The sequence below is a fragment of the Engystomops pustulosus genome, chromosome 4, assembly GCF_040894005.1.
Source record: "Engystomops pustulosus chromosome 4, aEngPut4.maternal, whole genome shotgun sequence".
Lineage (NCBI taxonomy): Eukaryota > Metazoa > Chordata > Amphibia > Anura > Leptodactylidae > Engystomops > Engystomops pustulosus.
In genome coordinates, this window is record NC_092414.1 from 15,485,813 (window position 1) to 15,507,649 (window position 21,837).

General features: G+C 43.7%; 1 protein-coding gene across 6 annotated transcripts in view; it reads left to right on the forward strand.

The window, feature by feature from the left end:
* The window catches only part of FGD4 (FYVE, RhoGEF and PH domain containing 4), a 97,162-nt gene that overhangs the window by 55,310 nt on the left and 20,015 nt on the right, over positions 1 to 21,837 (forward strand). For all 6 annotated transcript variants that reach the window (XM_072145293.1, XM_072145294.1, XM_072145298.1 and 3 more), the window contains exons 2-4: positions 8,191 to 8,355; positions 16,597 to 16,765; positions 18,327 to 18,906. In XM_072145293.1, coding sequence (XP_072001394.1) covers positions 8,191 to 8,355; positions 16,597 to 16,765; positions 18,327 to 18,906 — 914 coding nt within the window. The remainder of the gene's footprint in view (positions 1 to 8,190; positions 8,356 to 16,596; positions 16,766 to 18,326; positions 18,907 to 21,837) is intronic.

Consider the following 21,837-nt stretch of genomic DNA (forward strand, 5'->3'; position numbering starts at 1 on the left):
CCTCGATTAATTTGGGGTACGACACTGCCCCATCCTAGTGACTCCTACAGAATCAGTAAATTATCCCCTATCTTGTGGACAGGGGATAACGTATATGACCAGGCAACACCTATAACTACTTAAAATACTGTAATGCTGAGAGTTCCCGCTCTGAGAGAGGCAGAGAGAGCTGCTTGCTTTAGTGTCTGGTCACAGAACGCAGCAAATAATTAGTAAAATCTGTGTAAAGATGTAGATCTCCATAGAAAAGGCAAGAAAAAAGTAGTTTCCATGTGAAATATTTGCTTACGATATCCCGCTTTCCCACGCTTGGAGAAAGACGCGGTACAGGACGTTTTTTAAGCCATTTTTAGTTCTAGATAAATATAGTTGAGAAAACGACTGGAAATAATTTATTTCATTCAAAATACGGTTTGTCCGGGAGGCGATTGATGCAAGTTCAGCTCATTTTTGCGGCTCTGCTTATCTATCTTCTCAGTACCGGGCTAAAGGGCTGACTCTGAGGAACCTTTCATGTAACTCCCCCATAAATTAATGGTTTGATCCAAAAATATCTCACTGACCACCAACGAGTAATCACCTGACCACCCATCTAAGCCGTGTTCCTTAAAGTGTCTTCTTGTGTCCTTGTGATATTCCTCTTAGTGTCCCAGATTCAAAATGGCGGCGAATTTAGGACCGATTTGGGGCTCCAGTCAACTTTAGTGAAGACCAACGCTCTGACAGAACAGGATTTTCTTACTGTGAACAATAAGTCATTTTGTTTAACGACCTTTTTTGTTTTTTTGCTGAGGTTTTCACTAAGACTTGTTTTTTTTAAATGGTATTTTAAAAAAGGAAGAAATATGAAAAAGGAACAAGGAAGAGATAGGGGACACTTATATGGAAGTAAGGTGACCAGATCTCCATACTATGTACACTACTTCTTATGTGAGGACTTTCAGAATATACAGCTATTTTTATCTTTGTATATACATGACATTACTCATCCTGTACTGATCCTGAGTTACATCCTGTATTATACCCCAGAGCTGCACTCACTATTCTGCTGCTGGTGCAGTCACTGTGTACATACATGACATTACTTATCATGTACTGATCCTGAGTTACATCCTGTATTATACTCCAGAGCTGCACTCACTATTCTGCTGCTGGTGCAGTCACTGTGTACATACATGACATTACTTATCCTGTACTGATCCTGAGTTACATCCTGTATTATACCCCAGAGCTGCACTCACTATTCTGCTGCTGGTGCAGTCACTGTGTACATACATGACATTACTTATCCTGTACTGATCGTGAGTTACATCCTGTATTATACTCCAGAGCTGCACTCACTATTCTGCTGCTGGTGCAGACACTGTATACATACATGACATTACTTATCCTGTACTGATCCTGAGTTACATCCTGTATTATACACCAGAGCTGCACTCACTATTCTGCTGCTGGTGCAGTCACTGTGTACATACATGACATTACTTATCCTGTACTGATCCTGAGTTACATCCTGTATTATACCCCAGAGCTGCACTCACTATTCTGCTGCTGGTGCAGTCACTGTGTACATACATGACATTACTTATCCTGTACTGATCCTGAGTTACATCCTGTATTATACTCCAGAGCTGCACTCACTATTCTGCTGCTGGTGCAGTCACTGTGTACATACATGACATTACTTATCCTGTACTGATCCTGAGTTACATCCTGTATTATACCCCAGAGCTGCACTCACTATTCTGCTGCTGGTGCAGACACTGTATACATACATGACATTACTTATCCTGTACTGATCCTGAGTTACATCATGTATTATACTCCAGAGCTGCACTCACTATTCTGCTGCTGGTGCAGTCACTGTGTACATACATGACATTACTTATCCTGTACTGATCCTGAGTTACATCCTGTATTATACCCCAGAGCTGCACTCACTATTCTGCTGCTGGTGCAGTCACTGTGTACATACATGACATTACTTATCCTGTACTGATCCTGAGTTACATCCTGTATTATACCCCAGAGCTGCACTCACTATTCTGCTGCTGGTGCAGTCACTGTGTACATACATGACATTACTTATCCTGTACTGATCCTGAGTTACATCCTGTATTATACACCAGAGCTGCACTCACTATTCTGCTGCTGGTGCAGTCACTGTGTACATACATGACATTACTTATCCTGTACTGATCCTGAGTTACATCCTGTATTATACCCCAGAGCTGCACTCACTATTCTGCTGCTGGTGCAGTCACTGTGTACATACATGACATTACTTATCCTGTACTGATCCTGAGTTACATCCTGTATTATACTCCAGAGCTGCACTCACTATTCTGCTGCTGGTGCAGTCACTGTGTACATACATGACATTACTTATCCTGTACTGATCCTGAGTTACATCCTGTATTATACCCCAGAGCTGCACTCACTATTCTGCTGCTGGTGCAGACACTGTATACATACATGACATTACTTATCCTGTACTGATCCTGAGTTACATCATGTATTATACTCCAGAGCTGCACTCACTATTCTGCTGCTGGTGCAGTCACTGTGTACATACATGACATTACTTATCCTGTACTGATCCTGAGTTACATCCTGTATTATACCCCAGAGCTGCACTCACTATTCTGCTGCTGGTGCAGACACTGTATACATACATGACATTACTTATCCTGTACTGATCCTGAGTTACATCATGTATTATACTCCAGAGCTGCACTCACTATTCTGCTGCTGGTGCAGTCACTGTGTACATACATGACATTACTTATCCTGTACTGATCCTGAGTTACATCCTGCATTATACCCCAGAGCTGCACTCACTATTCTGCTGCTGGTGCAGTCGCTGTGTACATACATGACATTACTTATCCTGTACTGATCCTGAGTTACATCCTGTATTATACTCCAGAGCTGCACTCACTATTCTGCTGCTGGTGCAGTCACTGTGTACATACATGACATTACTTATCCTGTACTGATCCTGAGTTACATCATGTATTATACTCCAGAGCTGCACTCACTATTCTGCTGCTGGTGCAGTCACTGTGTACATACATGACATTACTTATCCTGTACTGATCCTGAGTTACATCCTGTATTATACCCCAGAGCTGCACTCACTATTCTGCTGCTGGTGCAGTCACTGTGTACATACATGACATTACTTATCCTGTACTGATCCTGAGTTACATCCTGTATTATACCCCAGAGCTGCACTCACTATTCTGCTGCTGGTGCAGTCGCTGTGTACATACATGACATTACTTATCCTGTACTGATCCTGAGTTACATCCTGCATTATACCCCAGAGCTGCACTCACTATTCTGCTGCTGGTGCAGTCGCTGTGTACATACATGACATTACTTATCCTGTACTGATCCTGAGTTACATCCTGTATTATACCCCAGAGCTGCACTCACTATTCTGCTGCTGGTGCAGTCACTGTGTACATACATGACATTACTTATCCTGTACTGATCCTGAGTTACATCCTGTATTATACTCTAGAGCTGCACTCACTATTCTGCTGCTGGTGCAGTCACTGTGTACATACATGACATTACTTATCCTGTACTGATCCTGAGTTACATCCTGTATTATACTCCAGAGCTGCACTCACTATTCTGCTGCTGGTGCAGTCACTGTGTAAATACATGACATTACTTATCCTGTACTGATCCTGAGTTACATCCTGTATTATACCCCAGAGCTGCACTCACTATTCTGCTGCTGGTGCAGTCACTGTGTACATACATGACATTACTTATCCTGTACTGATCCTGAGTTACATCATGTATTATACTCCAGAGCTGCACTCACTATTCTGCTGCTGGTGCAGTCACTGTGTACATACATGACATTACTTATCCTGTACTGATCCTGAGTTACATCCTGTATTATACCCCAGAGCTGCACTCACTATTCTGCTGCTGGTGCAGTCACTGTGTACATACATGACATTACTTATCCTGTACTGATCCTGAGTTACATCCTGTATTATACTCTAGAGCTGCACTCACTATTCTGCTGCTGGTGCAGTCACTGTGTACATACATGTCATTACTTATCCAGTATTATACCCCAGAGCTGCACTCACTATTCTGCTGCTGGTGCAGTCACTGTGTACATACATGACATTACTTATCCTGTACTGATCCTGAGTTACATCCTGTATTATACCTTAGAGCTGCACTCACTATCCTGCTGCTGGTGCAGTCACTGTGTACATACATGACATTACTTATCCTGTACTGATCCTGAGTTACATCCTGTATTATACCCAAGAGCTGCACTCACTATTCTGCTGCTGGTGCAGTCACTGTGTACATACATGACATTACTTATCCTGTACTGATCCTGAGTTACATCCTGTATTATACCCCAGAGCTGCACTCACTATTCTGCTGCTGGTGCAGTCACTGTGTACATACATGACATTACTCATCCTGTACTGATCCTGAGTTACATCCTGTATTATACCCCAGAGCTGCACTCACTGTTCTGCTGCTGGTGCAGTCACTGTGTACATACATGACATTACTTATCCTGTACTGATCCTGAGTTACATCCTGTATTATACTCCAGAGCTGCACTCACTATTCTGCTGCTGGTGCAGTCACTGTGTACATACATGACATTACTTATCCTGTACTGATCCTGAGTTACATCCTGTATTATACCCTAGAGCTGCACTCACTATTCTGCTGCTGGTGCAGTCACTGTGTACATACATGACATTACTTATCCTGTACTGATCCTGAGTTACATCCTGTATTATACCCTAGAGCTGCACTCACTATTCTGCTGCTGGTGCAGTCACTGTGTACATACATGACATTACTTATCCTGTACTCATCCTGAGTTACATCCTGTATTATACTCCAGAGCTGCACTCACTATTCTGCTGCTGGTGCAGTCACTGTGTACATACATGACATTACTTATCCTGTACTGATCCTGAGTTACATCCTGTATTATACTCCAGAGCTGCACTCACTATTCTGCTGCTGGTGCAGTCACTGTGTACATACATGACATTACTTATCCTGTACTGATCCGGAGTTACATCCTGTATTATACCCCAGAGCTGTACTCACTATTCTGCTGCTGGTGCAGTCACTGTGTACATACATGACATTACTTATCCTGTACTGATCCTGAGTTACATCCTGTATTATACTCCAGAGCTGCACTCACTATTCTGCTGCTGGTGCAGTCACTGTGTACATACATGACATTACTTATCCTGTACTGATCCGGAGTTACATCCTGTATTATACACCAGAGCTGCACTCACTATTCTGCTGCTGGTGCAGTCACTGTGTACATACATGACATTACTTATCCTGTACTGATCCTGAGTTACATCCTGTATTATACTCCAGAGCTGCACTCACTATTCTGCTGCTGGTGCAGTCACTGTGTACATACATGACATTACTTATCCTGTACTGATCCTGAGTTACATCCTGTATTATACTCCAGAGCTGCACTCGATAAACTTTTACTCAAGCTACACCGCAGATGATCAGGAAGCCCAACAAGTAGTTAAAGTGTATTAGAGGGATATAAATAGTTTGCAGTGACCATAGGGGAGCGGAAGAAAAACACAGTATTTGGCCAATTTGTGTCCAGAAATAGATGTATAGACTTACTGTATGTGTGTAGGGAGCGATGCTGGGACTTGTGCACTTTATATTGTCTCTGTTTTAGTTGCTCTTTTAGAGATAATAAACCACATGAACAAGGAACCGGCCCCTCTACGCCTCCTGTTCCTCTTTTTTAAAATAATTTCCATTTTTATTTAAAATGAAAGTCGACATTTTTGATCCAATATATTACTACTGCTATGAGGGAACATGACAACACTTCCTGTCATGTCCTGTTAGGCATATTGTTGTCATTATGGTCATTTTAACAATTTTAGGTTATCCCCTTATTAATGTGTGACTGATGGGACCCCTATCCTGGATACACACAGCTGCCACTAGAGGGAGCACGGGACCATACTGCCAATTCCATAGGAGTTACATCACTACCTGTACAATAGGCGCCCTCTGGTGGTGGCTACAAGCAGCAAGTATTTTATCATTTTGCTCTATAGGTATGCTGCAGGTTGGAGCGTTGTATACACACACTTTGTTATGATGATGGATTCTCCCCTCTATACTAGCTGATTTATAATTCAGGAAGCCGATGGAGTCAGTGTGAAAGTCCCCGGGAGACCTCCATTATCTGCATACATTATGGATCCCCTCCAACCTCCTGAGAGCAGGACACATAGTAAATGGCTTACTTAGGATCTCCCCTTTAAGCTTTGTTTCCTGTATGACATTAATATTTCATTCATAAATGGCTCATATTTTTTAATCCTGGCCAACCCCTTTAATGAGGAATGGCAGAAGGGTCCTATCCCACCCTCAAAACCTCACCACAGAATGGTTTGTTCACTCAAGGCTTCCCCCATGCTAACGTAGTGTATGGCTCTGTTCACACTATTCTGTTAATTGGAGGTAAGCTGCAGTAACTCAACCTGGCCACTACCCAAAGTATGGCGCTTTGTTTCTGGCTTCATTCTCTGCATTGGTTCTGGTGATCAAACAAAGTGTCTGCCAAATTTGATTTTGATGACTAACAATATGATCCTAACAAAAGGACATCAGTAGCTATTATCCAAATACCCCTTTAATTACGGATGGGTTCTAGAGTCCGACTACTTCTTTTTTACCTCTGACATTGTTTGTCTCGGCTCTATAATTAACACTCTCAGCTTCTCAATGTCTCCAAAACAAACCTCCTCGGCCAAACGATAACGACTATTTTCCCGATCCGCCGTCACTTTCTAGAAGTCGCCCTTGGCCTCTCTTTAAATTATGCTCAGACGTCCATAGAGACCGAGGGTTTGATGTGGATTCTGAAAAATAAAGGAAAAAAAAGCATCCATTAAAGTGGATTTTGTAGAAAAAAAATTATTGAAAGTGTGGAGAAGCTTTCCTGCAAAAAAATTAAAAAAAAAACATATTTTATTTCCCGCATGAACATTAGTGCTCATTATGTGGCGATGATTCAGGGTTGGAAAGACTATCTCTGCTAATTGCATGATGCACGGAGAAAACTAAAGATGTAAATACTAAAATATGACTCGTATAAGGTCAAGAGCATCACCGGTAAACAAATTCCTGGGTTATCCTCTTAAAGGATATCTTCCACCACTTCCACCAACATGCTTCCTTTAAAAGTTGCTGCCCAGATGACTCTGGCGCAGTTGGAATTTTTTCTCTAGCCCACACCGTTCCTGAGCAATCGGGGTTGAAAGTTTGACCATCTGATTAGGCTCTCTTTTGTCAGGTGGGTGGGTCAGGGCGGTGACAACTCCAGTCTGGAACAATCTATTTGACAGCATTGATGATTAAACTAAAAACGCTGATTGCTCGGGAACCGTGCACGCTAGAGAAAAAATTCCAACTGTGCTGGAGTCTGTGGAACAACCTCTATTAAAGGATGGAAAGAGTTGGAAGTGGTGAAAGGTCCTTTAAATGCCCACCTCAACCATAACCACCATGAACAGAAAGTCCAAATGCCATCACCATCAAGGAGGCATCCAGGTCACTCATCATTCTCCGGGCCGAGTGGTACATCTGCTTAGATGTTTTGGTGACTGGCTCATGTCTTTTGGATAGCACCCAAAAACATAAGGGGGGGGGAGGACCCATTCACTTGTTAGTGAGCTGGATCATTATGCTCCGCTGACCAAGAAGAGTTGGTTCTTCTAGCTCCTGAACAGCTCCCTATTAAATACATAATAGGGACCATCAGTCCAGGCAGTCACCCCACTCCACGGGTTAAAGGGGTGTGGTGAGCCGATTATGGGCGAGGTTAAGTCAGGGAGCCGTCTCCTGCCGTTAACGGGAAAGAGCCGGCTCTTCATGCCGCTTCGTTCGTGAACGACCCATCACTGGTCTATAATAAAGATCACATTATAATAAGAGTCTGTTTCTTCCTTCTTGAATCTCATCAGCGTAGATAGGCAGTTCTGTTTGAGTTGTTCACTTTCCTATGTATTTTCTATTTAGTTTAATTTTTTAGTGAATTCTTCTACTGTTTTTGTCTTTTTTACCTTGTTTTTTATATTGCTTTTGAGCTAACCCCTTTAACTTTTGTTCCTGCAGGCAACAGCGTGCACTGTCCCCGCATCCTTCCCATCTGGAAGCCGATCTCCACCAGCAGAGATCAACTTGTGGAGACCGACACAAGCAGTGGAAGAAATGATAACACTCAGGGTATAAAAGATCGGGAGTCTCCCAAAACTGAAGGCAGAAGTCCGAAACCTAAATGTAAGCAGTGCTTGTTTTATGGTGCTTTCCTGGTGGATTCTCGCCTAATCCAGTTAAAGGGGTTCTGCCGCACTCGGCAATCTCTGTCGACTTCGTAGAGATGAATGGAGTAGAACAGGCATGCTCCATACATCTCCGGGAACGACTGGGGGCTATACGGAGGTAACTCGGACCCCTTGGACCCCACCGTTCTCATGATCTGTGGGGGTCTCATCACTGGTGGGAAAACCCTTTCGAGGGTCTCTGATTGGATCTGATAGTGACCCTAACTAGCCATAGAATTGCGTACCGGCAGTATTGTGGCCCCCTCATTTACAGGATCGGTGCGGAATCCAGAGGCTGGTGTGTGCAGGCTGGTGTGTGCCCCCTCTGGCAGGATCTGTTTTTCTTTTAGCTTCTTATGCTCTTGTTTTAATGAAAAAAGGCTTTGGGGTCGGGATCAATTAACAGCTATGGAACTCGGAGCCACTTGGACTTATTTACATAATTTTCAAAACCTTTTTTTGTAAAAACTAGGGCATTAGAAGCTAAAAGAAGGGGGGACACACACCAGCATGTAAGCGTGCTAGGTTTACAACCCTTCATCCTGGTGGTAGATTGGCCAGGAGCTGCAGCAATGTATAGCAAACCCATAACCTTTATGAGTTCCTAGACTTGGAGCACTTGAAGGTTCTGTGTTTAGAACGCCTTAGTCATGATCTGCATACATAATTGTACAAAGTGACAGTTTAAATAAAAACACTTACCCAATTACCGGCCGGAGAGAAGGGGGGCAGAGCCGGAAATGGCGGTATCACCGGAGAAACACCTGAGCGGCTGCACTCCGTCCGCTACTGGCGCGCCCCCAATGACAGCGTCACTTCCGGTAATCGGGTAATGATCACGTGGCCAAACAAGTGACCGCGTGTACTCCGATCACATGACCACGAGATCTGGCGAACCGATCACGTGGTCAGGTGGCTCCCCGGCCCGGGAATCTAAGGCAAGAAATAGTATAAAACAAAAAGATCAATGATCAATGAAAATCTTCTCAATGATGTAACAACGTACAGACGACTGCAGGCAGACCCCACTAACATATTCCAACAAAAAATCAGTAGAGTTTTGGAAGAGGGAGTTACAAGAGGTCTCCTATCTGAGAAGGTCAGAGAATACCTATATGTACGATCACCCACCACGCCAGTCTCCCACTCCCTGCCCAAAGTACATAAGGGCGTGTTCCCCCCGCCCCCCAGACCCATTGTGGCGGGTATCGGCAGCTTAGGGGAAAGACTGGGTGAGTGGGTAGATCACTACCTGCAACCGCTTACTAAAGTCACTCCTACGTTTCTTCAAGATACAGGACATCTTATCCAAACTATGAATAAATTTAGATGGGAGGAACATTATGAGTGGGCAACAGTGGACGTTGCCTCACTTTATTCCTCTATACCACATGATAAAGGTATATTGTTTCTTCGTAGGCATCTTGACAAGTACAGCACGTATAGTGATAATTTAAAGGAATACATTGTAATTGTGCTAGAATTTCTTCTTAAACATAATTTTTTCCTTTTTGATGGAGTGTACTACTTACAAGTGGAGGGAGCTCCTATGGGGTCTAAATTTTCCCCGTCCCTGGCGAACATTTATATGTCGCAATGGGAAGACATTTTTCTTTTCTCCCCCCAGAATCCATACCGGAAATCAATTATATGGCTAGGCCGTTATATTGATGACCTGGTTTGGATCTGGGGAGGAGGAAAGGCTTTATTCGAGCAATTTGTTACCACCTATCTTAATCTAAACGACATGAATTTACAGTTTACTCATTCATTTGGAGGGTCATCGGCCACATTTCTGGATGTCATTTTGGAAGGGAAAGGAAAAAAAGTTATTGTTAGTCCCTATAGGAAAAGCACTGCAGGCAACTCCATCTTATTGGCGTCGTCCTGTCATCCCCACCACGTAATTCAAAATATCCCCTACGGGGAAATGGTACGTTTACGCAGAAATTGCTCGGATGATGGGACTTTTACAAAAGAAAAGGAACAGTTAAAGGAACGTCTCACCATGAGGAAATATAAAAAATCCAATTTAGACAGTGCAGATGACAGAATTTCTAAAACTACACAATTCAATCTTCTTAGTAACAGGAAGCGCAGGAGGGATGAAAAACAAAACTTAAACACCGAACATAAATCTATAATATTTTCTACCTGTTACAGTAAACAATTTTGTCAGATTAAACACATAATTAATAAGTATCTTCCAATACTTTTACAAGATGAAGACATGTCGCAGATTGTTTCCACAGGTGTACGATGTGTAGCCAAGAAGGCCCAAACACTGGGTTCTCTACTATCCCCTAGTTCATTTGACAGTACGGATAAAAATGCACAGACCCCTAGTTGGCTTAAATTTCCCGGATGCTACAAATGCGGACACAGTAGATGCAAAGCGTGCACATATATCATCACACAAAAGACATTTGTCTCGTATTCCACGGGGAGAAAATATGACATACGCAGTTATATTAACTGCAATTCCTCTAATATAATATATCTAGCAGGATGCTCTATTTGCTATAAACAATACGTAGGACACACTACAGGTCCACTTAAAACTCGCATCCGACGACACCTATCTGATGTAGGGAACAATACAGTTAATGTATCGACCTTATCAAAACATTTCAGGGATACACATAATAAAGACGTGTCCGGCTTCGTATGGTGCGGTATAGAGAAAATTTTCCTGAAACAAAGAGGAGGGGACCTGAAACGTAGACTACTCAACAGAGAGACCTTCTGGATGTTTGTACTAGGTACTCGGCATCCAGAGGGTCTCAACAGGAGATTAGACCTCATCCTTACGTATTGATTTTGAGCTATACCTCATTCCTTCGAGATGCGTCTTGATAAATATGGTTAACCTTACAGGGATATTATTATTGGTGCAGTTTTTTCATTCTATGCACTTGCCCTCTTAATGTAACAACTGGCTGTACTTATGGGTCAGGTGTTTTTATATATTTACATTTCTCTTTTTCACTTTTCCGTACAGTTAAGTAGTGGAGTGGATAATATAACAAGTATTAGTATTTATATATACCATTGGATATCGGATATGTGTTACTATATATTGAGCTTGTACGGTAATAGAGTATTATTCCATATGTGTTGTTTTAAAAATCCCCCATAATGGGAACAATAGAATAATAACAATGGTAAATGTCTGTGTAGGTTCCTATACCAGAGTGTTTTTATATACCGATTGGTTTTATACTATTTCTTGCCTTAGATTCCCGGGCCGGGGAGCCACCTGACCACGTGATCGGTTCGCCAGATCTCGTGGTCATGTGATCGGAGTACACGCGGTCACTTGTTTGGCCACGTGATCATTACCCGATTACCGGAAGTGACGCTGTCATTGGGGGCGCGCCAGTAGCGGACGGAGTGCAGCCGCTCAGGTGTTTCTCCGGTGATACCGCCATTTCCGGCTCTGCCCCCCTTCTCTCCGGCCGGTAATTGGGTAAGTGTTTTTATTTAAACTGTCACTTTGTACAATTATGTATGCAGATCATGACTAAGGCGTTCTAAACGCCGAAACGCGTCGATCGCACGCGTTCTTATTTTGTCCATGTAATATTGCACGTATCCCAATAAAAGAACACGTTTTGCACTCATCCCGGTGTGGTTTTCCTGAGTGCCGCCTGCAACCATTTTCGCTTCACTTGAGGATTTCCATTGTCAAGGATCTAACGGCGTGCACCACCACAGGACGAAGATGCAGGAGGCTTATTAGGTGATTGGGTGAGCGAGCCGACATTTTTTCTTTACATTTTTCACTTGAAGGTTCTGATCCAATTCTTTCACTTTTCACCTCCTTTAATAGAGGTCTCTTCACAGTTTTTGGAGGACTTGGAATTTTTTCTCTAGCCCCCACTGTTCCCAAACAATCAAGGCTGTTACTTTTGTCTGTCTTCTCGTAGGTGGGCGGTGTCAGGATATTTTCTCTAGCACAGGACCACCCACTTGACAATAGAGTGCTTCATTAGCATATCGGGTGCTGAAACTTACACTGTTGATTACTCATGAATGGTAGGGGCTAGAGAAAAAATTCCAACTGCGTCGGAATCGGCAGCACAATGCCTTTAATATGATGTAAAGTGTTGGAGATGGAGTAAGATTCTCTTTAACCCCACCACAGCCCTAAACCCTGTGGTTTCTGGTTTGTTTGTGGACCGCAGAAGGTGTCCATAACCTTCTCTATAGAAGCACCACCACAGTAGGATCCATAGAATAAGATTTTTCGCACCACGATTGTACCTAAGGGTGAAGCGGCTGGGTCAATGTTGGTTTAGGTGTCCTGGTAACGGGGGCGTGAATAGTTACGCATTCACTTATCTTGTGTAGATACAGTATATAGAGAGCAGGGAGCCCTCTGTCATTCGTCACCTAGTGACCTCCCGCTAAACAGGCGGCCCTCCACATATTACCATGAGAGGGGCCCCACCTTGGGAGGACAACTCTGACTCAGCAAGGATGAGGAAGGGACAGGTCTGACCTACGAGATGTCATCAGTAGATGGACACATTGCAATCCCTGAGGAGCAATAAATGGAGCCACAGGATGCCCCCTCTTCATTGTCCGCTTCCCGGCCTTTGGGTGGGTACCCGCCCTCTTATCTTTCTAGGTAGAGGGTAAAAAAAAAAAAAAATCACTATATTTTAAATAAGTCTTATCTGTGTGTACTCCATGGTATCAAATGCTGTGTGTAATACGGTAGTATATAGCATGCACTGGTTATATGTATAGTATAGCAGTCTTATTTATGTGCCCCGTATGGTGGCATTACTATGGTGTGTAGTGTGGCACTATTATTTTTATATACGTTCTAACGTGGCAAGCATTAGTTATGTAGTTTAGTATGTTGTGTTGTATAGCAGTGTTATTTTTACATTCTCTGTTGCGGTATTATTTATGTGCACTGTGACATGTACTCTATAGGGTGGTATAGATAATGTGTGTAGTATATTTTTTGTGTGAATACACTATTCCTATAGCCTATAGTCTTTATTTATGTGCACTGTGTGGTGCCGTGAATAAGTGGTACTATTATGGCAGTATTATAATATGTATATATAGCATTATTAAGTGTCTCTCGTGTACAATGTGTACAGTATGGTGGTAAAAGTTATGCGCATAGTATGGTGACATTGGTTATATGTACTGTTAAAGATGCTATATTATACGCACAAGGCTATATTCACACGAACGTATGGTGGACGTATATATTCGTATATATACGTTTCCCATGCACAGCAATGGGTGCACGGCGTCCTACGGGAACGTGCGACACTGTATGGTCCCGTAGGCGGGAGAAAGATAGGACATGCCCTATCTTTCCCCTTAATACGGCACCGCGGCCATATATCGCTATGGAGAGGTGCAGGGGTGCTCATCCCCCTCCTCCTCTCCTCGGTGCCGAGATATGCCCGCTGTACTACGGTGTAGCGGGCATACATCGTGTGAATATAGCCTTAGTAAGAGGGAGGTTTATCAGATGTGTCTGAGGTAAAACTTTTCTAGTTGTCCATTGAAACCAATCAGAGCTCGGCTTTCATTTTCCCACAACTGTTTATAAAATTAAAGCTGAGCTCTGATTGGTTTCCATAGACAACTAGAACAGTTTTACCTCAGACATTTCTGATAACTCTCCCCCTTTATCTCTGTGTATGGCACTACTGTAATATTTTTACCATTGGGTGTATGTTCTCTGCCCAGTAGGGTGGCATTATTTATAGGTGCTGTACAGTGGTATATATGAAGTGTTTGGCGTGGTAATACTCTATTGTGTCATTAGGTTATATATGTATATATACATGTGTGTGTTCATTACAGGGGTGAACCTAAACTCTCTGTTGCCTGGGATGAGAGATTTTTAGTAAGCGAGTTCTCCACCGTATTTTTAAGTGTCATGTTGTGCTTCTGTACCAGATGACTGCGCCCCTGTTGCCGCCCCCCATCTTGTTACAGGTAATGCTGCCTGAGGCAAGAGGCTCAACTTGCCTCATGGCTGGCACCCCCCCTGGTTATTTAGGTGTAAAGTGTGTCAGCATTATTGTATAGTGATAAATGTTCATGAGAAGAAAGAAGGCTGGCACTCACCCAGTTAAAAAATCCAAGGCTTTATTCCATCGTAGTTAAAATGACATAGTTGCGGGAGGGAAGAACAGACACTGCAGGAGCCCACAGAAGGTGATGGTCCGTTTCGCGCTACAGAAGCGCTTCATCCTGCCTAACCTAATTATTGTATAGTGACATTACTCATGTTTTATAATACAGGGTGCACAACTACTTGTACTATGACTGTGATATTTCCCTGGTAGCATTATTTATGTTCACCGTATGGTGGCATTATTTACGATTTTACATTAGGACCACTAAGGGAGGACGATCAGGTTCTTGTTAATCTCTTAGGGGGAGATTTATCATCAAGTTTCTGAGGTAAAACTGTTTTAGTTGCCCATGGAAACCAATCAGAGCTCAGCTTTCATTTTATAAACAGCTGTGGGAAAATGAAAGCTGAGCTCTGATTGGTTGCTGGGGGCAAGTAGAACAGTTGTGCTCTAAGAGACTGATGATAAATCTCCCCCTTAGTGTATCTATATATGCAATCACTGCTTTCTTGGCTGCAGATGACTGACCTTTAATCTTAACACCTTCTGTACCACCGTGTCCCCACAGAGCGATATTTTTTATGTAATATTCATAGCGGGTGCTGGGAGGGGTGCCATTTCCTCTGGCTGGCCTTTTCAGCGATGACGACTGTAGAAAGCGCTGGTGCAGCGGCCTCTCAAGCACCAGGTCTGATCGAGGTATATAATAAATTTGTCGACAAGCGTTTATCGAGAGAGGAAACCGATCCCTGGTCGTAGCGCGACCCCGTCTGGATCAGGGTCAGGTTCCAAATAGAGAGAATTGCTAGAAAAGTTGGGTGTGAAGCAATAAACTGACCAATACAGACTTTTCCTGGCCCTTGAGTGTCAAGTGTGTGAATAATTTTGAATACATTCTTATAATACCTTGAATATACAGCTATGTGTTTCCGTGGTAACAGACTACAAACTATCCATGTGCATACCTCCCAACATTTGGGAAAAGGAAAGAGGGACAAAATGGCGATCCCCCTAAGCCACACCCCCAATCACTCCCTGGCCACGCCCCAAATTTTAGCCATATTAAAAATAATAAAAATCATAATTTAAAAAAAAATAAAAAATTATCCTCATTGGGATTTGAACCCAGAACCTGCAGTATCCATGTACAATAATAACACAGCGCCTCAACCCACTGAGCTATAACCTCAGTGATTAACAAGTGGAGAATTTTGGTAACTAAGAACTATATACTGCCTTGGTATATAGGGAGGGATCTTCTCAGATTATTGTAATTATTGAGACTATTATTATTATTATTATTATTATTGAGATGATTATTATTATTTTTACCATTATTAATAATCATCTCCATAATAATAAAAATAATAAAATTTATAATAATAATAATAATAGTCTGAATAATTACAATAATAATCTCTGAGAAGATCCCTCTCTATATATCAGTGCATTAGTCTGTGTCACAGTGTAACAGTGGCAGATAACACTTCTTAGTTACCAGAAATCCTCAGCTCTCTATCACTGGGCTTATAGCTCAGTTAGTTAGGCTCCTGTCTATGGTGCAGAGGGTCCCAGGTTCGAATCTCAGCCTGGCCAAAACTTTATGTCATTTAATTATATAAAGAGCTTGTGTCTGGGGAAGCCCTGGAGACCATATATGGACAGATAGAGATCTGACCTGATGACGTGGTCCCTGCTCTCTCTGCTAAGCCGACACTTCTCTGAAAAGGATTCCCTCCCCATGTCTGCTCTGGGGAACCCTAGGAGATGCAGCGACCATATATGGACAGATCTGAAGCTGATGACGTGGTCCCTGCTCTGCGCTAAGCCCGACACTTCTCTGAAAAGGATTCCCTCCCGATGTCTGTAGAAGCCATTCTGTACTGTGAGTTCAGACTTTCAAAGTATTTACTATGCGGACGCAGCGGGACCTCGGGGGGATATCCGTGACAATATCATAGCTGCCCGTGACGCGGGGCAGGGGTACGAAAAACGGGAAAGTCCCGTCAAAATCGGGACGGTTGGGAGCTATGCATGTGTAGTCAGACACTGGATTTTATTTCTGTTTTTTGTGACAGTGCCACCAAAGCCTTCAGATTTGCCCCCTTCTCCGTCACCATACAAGAACCAAAGCCCTCACTGGAAGACCTTTCCTCGGGGCCACCCCAGGATGGATGAAGGGGCACCCCATTCTGCAGAGAAGTCGAGCAAGATTTCAGATCTCATCAGCCGATTTGAAGGCAGCAAGTGAGTATTTTTTTTTGTTTTCCGCATACTAATATAAATCATAGCGGGGTGGGGGGTGGAATTTTTTTTTTAAAGATTTTTTTTTGGGAAGGAAATTATCACTTGCAATACCCTTTTCCACCACAAATCTTTCTATAGGCACCAATGCAACAGCGCCACCCCCTGTAACAGTTCATTGAGACCAAATGTAACTATTTGAACCCCAAAAACTCAAAAATTAACCCCTGTTGAGAACGTTTTTTTTTTTTCTAGTTTCTCTGTTCTCTTTATAATATGTATATCCCAAAAAAAAACAGTCACTGCAATCCCTTTAACCCTTGCCCTCCTAGTTACGTAACACTAATAATTTAGGGTGTCTATATGTTGGCAGATGTCCTTGTTCTCGGCCAGGTCCTTCCTCTCTACATGTGGTGACATCTAGGTGGAGCTGAGGAAGAGCCAGGGCCTTCCTATGTAGCCTTTCCCTTTTCGGTGGTGTCTTAGCACCTGCACGCCGTCCGTTTCCTTTGCAGAATTTCTGTTCCTGTGTGTCAGGGCGTGATGAATTATAGGAGATCGCACATGGACGCGGCGGGGCTGCGTGCCAGAGGACTGAGAAATGTGTATTTTGTAACCACTAGAGAAAATACTCAGTCATGTGGTTTTACGAGGGTTTAGCATCTTGCGCCTTCATACGACTTTTACTACAAAGAGTAAATTTACATTAAAGCAACAGGCACTCTATCGGCACATATTCTGGCCATAGATCGTGCACCACAGCTATGGGTTGTATTTGGCACTACAGCTAATACCCATTTTAATGGATTGAGGGTTGAGCTGCAATACCAAAGGTGGCCTGTTGACAGGAGTGGCAGTGGAGAGCGACAACATTTTTTCGCAAAGTTGCTCATCTGCTGAAGGATTCATCTGTCCTATCTCTTATCAGACTGCAAGTGATGACATCATGTCCCTCCTTCAATCAACCTTTCGGGCCAATCACAGGCCTCAGCAGTTACGTGTATGGCTGAAGGTCACTGTGGTCATCAGTGATTGGCTGAGAGGAGGATATGACGTCATACCCGCAGTGCTAGAACAGGAAGTTTTTTAGAAAAGATCCCCCGCCCCATGAGAAAAAGTTACAAATGTAAAGCTCCAAAAGGAAAGAGGGATTTCCTTGACTTTGTAGTAAGTAATATAGAGATTGAACTGTTCACCTATAGCCATATATGTTTAGAATTAAAGGGATTTTTTGCATAAGACAATTCCTTTAAGCCATAAGGGTCACTTGGCCAAAGGCTGATCCCAGAGTGTTTCGACGATCAGCTTTATTCTATTTGGGAAACTGATGTTGAATTTCCCTACAGCTCCCCCGCAGGTGAAATGAAGTATTACACCATGCCAATTCATATCAATGGCTTGTCTGAGTAATTCAAGACAGGTCAGGTCCTCCATAGTGCTAGCCATCTTCTGTCACCGAGAGATCCCAGTAGACCCCCATCTTGATATGGTAAATATAGATGGGTTTCCTAAACTAGAGGGAACCTTTAACCAACCAGTAATGGTCTATCTTTGTGTTTTGCAGCCCAGTTGAGACCTCCCCAGATCTGAACAATGGACCTTCTCACCGGACTGTAACTAAAGTCATTCTCCAACCCAGGCCATTTACCGAGCACCCCCTTCTCCTCAAACAATCAGTCAGCGTGGAGATCCTAGAGGAACCAAAACCCAAGCTCAACGGCGTTGTAGGACCCGACCGGGAGGAAAATGCTGAATCCAACACACTACCTTCTCCTGAACTTCTACCTTCTAAGCCACAAGTACCTCCAGGTCTAAGGTCACCTGTCCGTAGTCCACGAGCCCCTCCAAAATTGCCAAATCGGACACAGGCCTCTGGGACACCAGGTTCTCCACCCATGGATACACAACATTCTTCTGGAACACCAGAACCTTCCAAGGAACACGTACTTTGTCCCTCAAATGAAGGGTCAATAAATGGAGGAGGACCTCCAACGCCCCTAGGAGGACCTCCAACACCCAATCATAAGGGTCACGTGAATGAGGGCTACCAAGAAACCGAACGCCCTAGTAGATTGCCGTCTGAGGAAAACGATAGCATGGAAGGCAGCATCAAGTCCACGTCTAGTCAGTCTGAAGAAGTCAAGGTAGGTACAGTCAGAGGAGACCTCTGGGGAGGGCAGAGAAAATATAGGAGGCCTGACACAGATCTGCCCCAGACAGGGTGATAACTAGGAGAGGCAGACTTCTGATTGAGGCTCCCCTACTGACTGGTATTATTCACCTTACTGCCTCATACCACCAGGGATACTGACTGGTATTATTTACCTTACTCCCTCATACCACCAGGGATACTGACTGGTATTATTCACCTTACTGCCTCATACCACCAGGGATACTGACTGGTATTATTCACCTTACTGCCTCATACCACCAGGGATACTGACTGGTATTATTCACCTTACTGCCTCATACCACCAGGGATACTGACTGGTATTATTCACCTTACTGCCTCATACCACCAGGGATACTGACTGGTATTATTCACCTTACTCCCTCATACCACCAGGGATACTGACTGGTATTATTCACCTTACTGCCTCATACCACCAGGGATACTGACTGGTATTATTCACCTTACTCCCTCATACCACCAGGGATACTGACTGCTATCATTCACCTTACTCCCTCATACCACCAGGGATACTGACTGGTATTATTCACCTTACTGCCTCATACCACCAGGGATACTGACTGGTATTATTCACCTTACTGCCTCATACCACCAGGGATACTGACTGGTATTATTCACCTTACTGCCTCATACCACCAGGGATACTGACTGGTATTATTCACCTTACTGCCTCATACCACCAGGGATACTGACTGGTATTATTCACCTTACTCCCTCATACCACCAGGGATACTGACTGGTATTATTCACCTTACTGCCTCATACCACCAGGGATACTGACTGGTATTATTCACCTTACTCCCTCATACCACCAGGGATACTGACTGGTATTATTCACCTTACTGCCTCATACCACCAGGGATACTGACTGGTATTATTCACCTTACTGCCTCATACCACCAGGGATACTGACTGGTATTATTCACCTTACTGCCTCATACCACCAGGGATACTGACTGGTATTATTCACCTTACTGCCTCATACCACCAGGGATACTGACTGGTATTATTCACCTTACTGCCTCATACCACCAGGGATACTGACTGGTATTATTCACCTTACTGCCTCATACCACCAGGGATACTGACTGGTATTATTCACCTTACTCCCTCATACCACCAGGGATACTGACTGGTATTATTCACCTTACTGCCTCATACCACCAGGGATACTGACTGGTATTATTCACCTTACTGCCTCATACCACCAGGGATACTGACTGGTATTATTCACCTTACTGCCTCATACCTCCAGGGATACTGACTGGTATTATTCACCTTACTGCCTCATACCACCAGGGATACTGACTGGTATTATTCACCTTACTGCCTCATACCACCAGGGATACTGACTGGTATTATTCACCTTACTGCCTCATACCACCAGGGATACTGACTGGTATTATTCACCTTACTGCCTCATACCACCAGGGATACTGACTGGTATTATTCACCTTACTCCCTCATACCACCAGGGATACTGACTGGTATTATTCACCTTACTGCCTCATACCACCAGGGATACTGACTGGTATTATTCACCTTACTGCCTCATACCACCAGGGATACTGACTGGTATTATTCACCTTACTGCCTCATACCACCAGGGATACTGACTGGTATTATTCACCTTACTGCCTCATACCACCAGGGATACTGACTGGTATTATTCACCTTACTGCCTCATACCACCAGGGATACTGACTGGTATTATTCACCTTACTGCCTCATACCACCAGGGATACTGACTGGTATTATTCACCTTACTGCCTCATACCACCAGGGATACTGACTGGTATTATTCACCTTACTCCCTCATACCACCAGGGATACTGACTGGTATTATTCACCTTACTGCCTCATACCACCAGGGATACTGACTGGTATTATTCACCTTACTGCCTCATACCACCAGGGATACTAACCTGTCTCTAGACTATAAGGTACTTTGAGAGTAAACTTTGTCTACTCTAGACCACCAGGGGCACTGACTTTTCTCCATAATAATATCTAGAACTTCAGGAATAATACTCAGCTCTGAGTAGGATTGGGTCTGTATTAGGGCAGCGGGTGCCTTGCAGTGCTATCTATATTGCAGCCTAGCCCCCGGCATAGTGGCAGCCCCCCGCAGGCGCCTCTAGGGGGTCCCCCACCATGTGATGCGCCTGAAAACTGCAGAGGTGCGGAATATAGGACAGACAGTAATTGGCCGCGCACCTCGTGCCGCAGTCTCTCCGTAGAGATCAATTATCGCTCCTATCCTCCGTCTCTTCTGTCAAAAACCGTAAAGTAGGCGCGATACGAAAAATGCTAATCCCATCTTTTGTATTCCGGGATTTATCCCCTGCTCCTTCCTTTATTAGTGGACGGATGTAGCAGAGCTGAGTTTGTCATGGAATATAAGTCTCTGTAATGGAGATGTGGCGTTGGCGTTGTTACATGGGACTGCAGACGCTATATGTCGTCCTAATTACAAAGCTTGCCAAATCCTGGGATTGTAGTTTTTTTTCCCGAGTGTACAGAATGGGTGCACTCACACTGCTGTGCTCTGTGCTCTGTGCAGTGAGCTGCTCTACTTCCCTTTCCCACTGCTCAGAGTGATTGTTGTAATAGTCAACCAAAAACCTGGTTTGGTTTTACTCAGGGTAGGTGGAGAGGTGCAAAGCAGAGAGCACAGAGCACAACAGTGTGAGGACACGCCCCCAGTGTTAGAATTCAAATTTCACAGTCCTGCTGCTACTAATAACATACACAAAGTTATAATTACATTACAGGGACAGTACCTAACGCTGTCTGCAGAGAGCACAGAGGCTTATAGGCAATGGAGAGGTACAAAGCAGAGAGCCCAGAGCACAACAGTGTGAGGAGATATCCGCAGTATTGC